Here is a 6,941-nt window from a genome sequence, read left to right on the forward strand (position 1 = left end):
CCTCAAACGGATTGGAAGGAGATCTCCCGCCAGCAAAGACGTCGTGTCAGTGTGGTGGTGGTGGTAGTGTTATGTACAACGTTGAAAGCCGAAAAAATCAGCTGGTTTGCTTCCTTTTGCATCTTTCTCGCATCTTTCGTGACCGTTTCTTATTTAAAAATCGTCCCCGTTTGCAAGAAGGACACGGCGAAACGAAATGGAGGAAACGCCAAAGGAGGGAAGTGTACGGCGAAAAGAAAGAAGCAAGGAATAATGTAATAAGGGAATTAAATACGCAGTTTCGGTTTCGAACGGTTCCGAAGGACGAAAGAGCGCACGAAAAAGGACCGAAAGGAAAAAGGGATAAGACACTGGAGATACAGGCTGTTTTCGGTGCTTAAAGGAATGGGTAGCGAGAAAGGAAAGATTAACAAAACAAAACCAACGACAACGGGAAGATGATATGAAATGGAATGCGAATTTGCAATTCTTCTGGACGGTCGGTCGGTCCTGCCCTGTCGCACGATGTTTATGATAATTTGCTGTGCCGGGATTGGGACCGGTTTAAAGAGCAAGGCTGCTTGTCGTCCCATTTCGGGTAGCTTCTGGATCGGGGATCTGCTCGCCCGGACAGCCCGGCTGCATTAGAATTAGAAATATGGACTATGGAAAATTTGCATTTCCTTTCTTTTCTCCTTCTGGATTATTGTGCTAGCCGGTTTTGCATGCGAGTTTTTCCCTTTAATTCCCGCAAATCGGGTTACCTCGCAAGACATTTGAGTGGTCAAAGAGGATGAACGTGAGCATTTTTGCGATGCAAATGTTTGCACTGAAATCATTTGTGGATTGATTTAATACGTTGTTGCTCATTTCATATTGAGATTCACAACGTTCTCTAAGTCGAAAAAAGATCCATAGCAGGACTGTCCTGGTCCAAGAGTATTCAAAATTGACAAATAAATACATTGTTTTAATTCAAGTTCCTCAAAAGACTCTACACACCACCGATAATTCATCCATCTTGTGCTCCACTGACTGGAAAAAGAAGAGGAATGAGATCATGCGAGTAGTTATGAGTAAAGTTGGCAAAAAACCGGAGTCGACTCCGATCCAACTCCGATAATTTCGGAATCGACTCCGGAAAGTAGGTCCGCCCGGCATTATTTGGAAACATTCAGAATCGTCCTAAGTCGCCGGGAGTCGCCTGGGGTCGTTCAGAGTCGTTCAGAGTCGTCTGAAGTCACTCGGAGTCGTCTGGAATCGGTTGGAGAGAACTCCGTCTCCGGGCGACTCCGGACAACTCTGAACGACTCCCAACGACTCCGTCTCCGGGCGGAACTAGTAGTTCGGATGCAGTCGGAGTTGGAATCGAACAAACAATAGCCGAAGTCCGATCGGAGTCGTGGATGCGCTCCATAGAGCACACTACGACATGCGAGTGTTGGGTTTGTAACATACATTTGTCCCCCAATTAGACTATCATCTTAAGACCAGAGCATGGAAGGATATTCGTCATCGAAATTCAAATTCCGGAAAGGGAAAGCGAACGTTTTCGTTAATGCCTGGAACAAATAATTACACCGTGACGAGCAAGTTGGCAATAGAAACTACGAGCGTTAAGAGCTAGATTTATGATCAATGTGACCCTCTAGGAAAATAGGAAAGTGTTATATTATAGGGATGTTCTTATACCACAGAGCTTGATGGGCTTGTTAGAACAATTACGCTTTAGATTAGATACAATTACAGATTGATTTCAGCATCAAGTGAAGCTTTCACACTATGGGAATATCCAGCATGGAACTCAAACTTAAGGAAATATTTAATTTCTTTCAAATATACCATATCGCTTCATGTCTGCAAGCTGTCTTACCTATCGGAGAGTTACATGGAATAAATACATTTTTATTTATCTTCCAGCTGTTTGTCTCTGCTGATAACATGATCCTCAAACTTTACCATATACGTGGTGCCTTTGTGCCAGTGGGCGGAAACCTGGCATGTCTGCGAGGAAGAGGAACGCAACAAGCAAAAGAAACTCCAAATTAAATTCCATCCAAATGTGTGCCCCATAGCCAACCAATACTTACGAAACCACAGTTTGATAGTACCGCCTGCACGATGCCGGCCACAAAGACGGCACAGTTTAGCGAACCCTTGTCCTTCGGCACGCTGATGAACTTGTTCACCAAAGGTTCCTTTTCGATAATGTAGTAGGTGCATTCATCATCGGTAGCATGCTCCAGCTTGTCGGCCTCTTTGCCGAAGAGAGTCTGTTAAAAAAAAAAGAACCTGTTCATGATTCATACTGTTTCCCCATGGCCGTATTCGTGTGTTTTGCAAACGAACCTTCCACAGTGTAGTTTTGATAAACAGCAGCATGTTGATCAGCTTCGTCTCGCGCTTCGAGTTGCGTTCGCGCACGAAGTAAAGATCGATTATGCGGCATCCCACATCCTTGCCCATATCGTGCAGCCTGCAATTAAAAACGGGAACGGGGCTGTAGAATGCAGCTTCAAAGCATTTGCATCTTGCATTTTGGGAGCAATTACCTCGTCTGTAGGTCGGGAATGGTGCTGACACGGCTCTGTGAATACTGGACCAGCTCGGAGAACAGGAGGGCGTAGCTGCTCAGCGACACCTCACCCTTTCCGCGGCTCAGCGGCTTATCCAGGATGCTCGCCTTTGGGCGGGTGGAAAGATTAAGATTAATCTTTTCCATCGTTTATTGCTCGAGCACAAACTGCTTTTCCAAGGGTGAATGTTTTCTCCTTCCCCAGAAGCGAGTACGGTTTGTTTACATTTTGCTTTTGCCCAACGCTGTCACCCAACTGGGAACAAGTGCAACGATGCAAACTGGAAAACTTTCGAAATAAAATTTAGAACTAATCATATCTACATTAACGATAAAGAGAAAATTAGATAAATCATTTAAAATCGTGTAAATAACTCCATAAAAGCACGCGCAATTTAAAATGTAAAATGCATTTTACAAATCACACACCATCTGCTGTTGTAGTGTTTCGCTGACGTTGAAATATTTCACCATCCGTCAAAGCAACTGTCACTCATCCCAGAAGTCTGACAGCTGGGCCGCAAGATCATAACATAAATATTACCACGCTTTCCAGCGGGGGGATGATGTGCAACTAGGAAAACCGGGAAAAGTGTCGCGCAATAGGAAAAACATCCCCAGCAACCAACATGCACCGAACAACGATTGCAAAATATACCAAGTTTTCCGCCGAGGAGCTGCAGAAATCAACCGCTGATCCGCTGTCCTGCGTGGCCGCGGTGCAGCTGAACGAGATCCTGAGCTTGCGGCCGCGTGATTGCGAGCACATCGTCAAAGGTGTGAAGCGCTGCGTGACGGACAAGATCGGCCGGTACCACGCGAAGCTGAACGGGATCGTGCTCGGCTATGCGAAGATACGCGTCGACAATGCGCTGTCCGCGCTGCGGCTGGACAGCCCGTACCTGCACGTGCGTACCACGATCGATTACTACGTGTTTCAGCCCCGGATCGGTTCGACCTTGCGGGGTACGGTGAACTACGTCTCGAAGAATTTTGTCAGTGCCGTCATCTACCGGGTGTTCAACGTGACGGTCAAGCTGGGCCAACAAACCGCCAGGCTGCATGCGCTCAAGAACGGGTCGGACATTTCGTTCACCGTGAACTCGTGCGACATGAAAAGCGAACTACCCGTCATCGAGGGTGAGCTGGTGCTGAACGGAGTCATTCCGGTCCGCATCAAGACGGAACCGGGCGAACAGAATGGAGACTGCGACGAGGTAGAGGAAATCGCAATGGAGACAGACACCATCGTCAAGCAGGAACCGAAAACACACAAAAAGAAAGCGTCGAAAAAGAGCAAGGAGGTACCGGAAGCGGTATCGAGGGCAACAACACCACCGGCAACAACGAACGGTGTTACTGCTGGCATGCCAGTCATGGACGATTCAAGCAGCAGCGAATCGGAAAACGATGAAAGAAGTCTTCTCATCAAGTCGCTGCTCGGCGAAATGTTTGGCGACGAGTTTACGGAGAGCACAAAGAGCAGCAAAAAGGACAAAAAGAAGAAGGATAAGAAAGAGAAGAAGGAGAAGAAAAAGTCACCTCAGAAATCGACCGGTGGACCGGTGGAAACGGTGCGAATCAAGCAGGAAGTATTATCGTCCGACGACGACGAACCTTCCGCCGTGGTGGAGCAGCAGCCCACCGGCAGCACCCAAGGCAAGGCCAAGTCGAAGAAGAACGGCACGAATGGTGTCCGCCTCAATGGTAGTGCGGCAACTCCGGCTTCAGCCGATGCGGCCAATGGTGAAACGACGACGCCGGCGAAAAAGCGCAAAATCCGGTTCGATCTTAACGATACGGTAGTGCACATCAAAACGGAACCCACTGAAAGTAGCAAAAAGAAGAAGAAAAACGCTGAATAAATAATAGAACGTAATAAGCCTTGTTTTCCATAAAAAGAAACCAAAAAAGAAACGTTTTAAATTTAATACACAATCCGGTTGGTCCAAATCCGGGCTTGAAGAGGGTGAAGGTTGAGAAAAAGGAACTTTCTTTCCCCGCAGCAAGTTGCCAGCCAAGGTGAGTTCAAAATGCACGCCCAATGTTCTTATGATCTTATTTTCATCTCTCATAATTTATTAGAATTATAAATATTTGCTTTTTACAAATATCGTTTTCTCTTTTTTTTTCCTCAGTTTCTCTTACTCTCCACATCTTGCTTTCATCTGTTTTATATATTTTCTGTCGAACGTTTTGCTATTTCAGCATCCGACACTCCACACACACTCCACACCAGTGGCCTGTGCAGACGGCTGGTGGCGCCGGCACTGGCCCTTAAAATGGCCGCTAGGGCTTGCCGTGCAAGTGCACGTGCACCAGCCAGCCGTCGCACCCGCACACACCACACTTTCTCTCTGTCACACCTCGTTCCTATTATAATCCATGTTTCGCGGGGGTTTGAGATTTACTCTGCTTTACTTTTATAATGGTTTCTGTTCTGTTCTGTTTTGTTCTGTTTTTTCAATATAATTTATATATTATTTGCATATATTTATAATGGGCACAGCAGCGCACACTGCTGCGCAGCGCTTAATGCCGTTTTCCGTTGCTCTTTTCTTGGAGAGAGAGAGAGGGAGAGTGTGTGTGGGGGGCTGTGTCTATCGGGGTCCGGTGCATTTGCCTTTCCCGGGCCGGGAGTGCCGGGGGTCGGCGTCGTGTGGGATGTGTATTGGTTTCGGAAAAGAAATCAATTGAAAGAAATCCTCAAATTTCAATTCATTTCCATTACACAATTGTACACACATCACGCCACAAAAGGGCTGCACGCGCATTTGTTTCTTTTGTTTTCTGCATGTTTGTTGTATTTCATTATTATTACATATTATTTTTCACCTCCTTTCGCAGGATCACTTTATTCGCGTGATCCGTAGGTTCCGCTTTCCGTTCCTTGACACTCCGTGTCTCTCATGGCTTTCTTCCTTTCTCTATGCTAACGGGTAGTAAGCTTTTAGTGTTTTGTTTTCTCCTCTTTTTTAGATGATTAAGTAGCTGCAAAATGGCAAATGAAGTGTGCTGCTTTCGTAACTGCTGCCTGTGGTATTATCGTTTGAATCGGTCACGGTGTCGGTTGCAGTTTTCTTCTCCCTTTCGGCACACCACATTTTAGTCTTTATGAGGTGTCGCGCACTGACACACGACACTAACGTTAGCCCTACCTTTGCGTGAGTGTGGTGCCCGTGGTTTACACTGCACCATTTATTAAATACTCACACACAGACACACACATTTTCCCATTTCTTGTTTGGTTGTGTATCGATACAACAGTAAAACATGAATATTTTGAATAAGAATACATACATTATGTTGTACCGTCGTGTACACGACACGTGTAGTAATGGCGCGCAACAGTAATGGTTCGCCTGAACGCGCCTGCACGTGCCATGTGTTTTGTTTTGTTTTGTGTTTTTCCATTTAAATTATTTGTTCTTGCTTCAGCTGGTTCGAAAATGGCATTTTCTGAATCGTCACTGGTATGGTTTTTTGCTTTGATGGGGGAGATGGTTTCTGAGTGCCAATGCATGATTCATTGCATTCCTGCTTTGCATCGAATGTGTTGTGGTGTGTGATCGACCTTCTTCTTCTGCTGCATGGTTTTATATATTATCTACTTTCTTTATAGATATTTGCACGACTATATATATAAATTCTTTCCATATCCTCATCTTCTTCTTCTATTGATCTTTGCAAATTCGATCAACGACTTTATACGTTTTCAGCTTTTCGGGGATTTGAAGGGCAAACCCGGCAAACGGAGCGTGTAGGCTCGCACTGCGCTGGGACGTTTAAAGCATCAATCGAACCATTATTGAGCCCTTACAACAGTTCGACCGGATGCTTTGGTGTCCTCGGCAAGCTCGAGTACCTCCACCACTGCTCGCGGGACCTTTCTTGACCCTCGGGGACGCTAATACGCTTTTCTTGAACGAAAAGAAGGAAAAAATGGGGGGTAATTTAAGGGGATGGAAAACAGATTCTGCCTTTTATGGCCATGGCGTCTTTCACCGGTCCCCTTCCCGAGTGCATCATGGCGGGAAGCGAATCCCACGCAAAATGAACACACAGGGGACAGGAAGCCACAGCGCCACGCGGTGATGGTACGCCACTGTTGCGCTTTCTTATCATTATCGAGCTTGGTTTTCGTGCTCCTTTTTGTAGCTATTTCGTTTGCTTCTCCTCTTTTTCCTCATCATCATCATCAAACAGCTTATCTATCAGTTTTACAGTGATCAGAGTTTTTGGTTTCTTATTGTGTTTTCCCTTTAATTTTGGTTTTCCATTTTGTTTTAAATACGCACTGGTAATGTACAACACGATCGCCGATATTAACACTAGACGAAACAATTTGGGGGGAGCGGGTGGAAAAACATAAACAAACTGATTAGCT

General features: G+C 45.7%; 2 protein-coding genes across 2 annotated transcripts; one reads left to right on the forward strand and one right to left on the reverse strand.

The window, feature by feature from the left end:
• Positions 1-1,863: 1,863 nt before the first annotated feature.
• On the reverse strand, positions 1,864-2,817 carry LOC120959602 (trafficking protein particle complex subunit 5). Its single transcript, XM_040383100.2, has 4 exons — positions 2,532-2,817; positions 2,329-2,455; positions 2,070-2,252; positions 1,864-1,983 (listed from the first exon to the last, which is right to left on the reverse strand). The coding sequence occupies exons 1-4, from the start codon at positions 2,699-2,701 to the stop codon at positions 1,885-1,887; spliced, it is 579 nt and encodes a 192-aa protein (XP_040239034.1). The 5' UTR covers positions 2,702-2,817; the 3' UTR covers positions 1,864-1,884.
• Positions 2,818-3,047: 230 nt separating this feature from the next.
• On the forward strand, positions 3,048-4,463 carry LOC120958577 (probable DNA-directed RNA polymerase I subunit RPA43). The gene has a single exon (XM_040381478.2). The coding sequence runs from the start codon at positions 3,184-3,186 to the stop codon at positions 4,417-4,419; it is 1,236 nt and encodes a 411-aa protein (XP_040237412.2). The 5' UTR covers positions 3,048-3,183; the 3' UTR covers positions 4,420-4,463.
• The last annotated feature ends 2,478 nt before the right edge of the window (positions 4,464-6,941 follow it).

Source organism: Anopheles coluzzii, chromosome 3 (assembly GCF_943734685.1).
Source record: "Anopheles coluzzii chromosome 3, AcolN3, whole genome shotgun sequence".
NCBI classification, from domain to species: Eukaryota; Metazoa; Arthropoda; class Insecta; order Diptera; family Culicidae; genus Anopheles; species Anopheles coluzzii.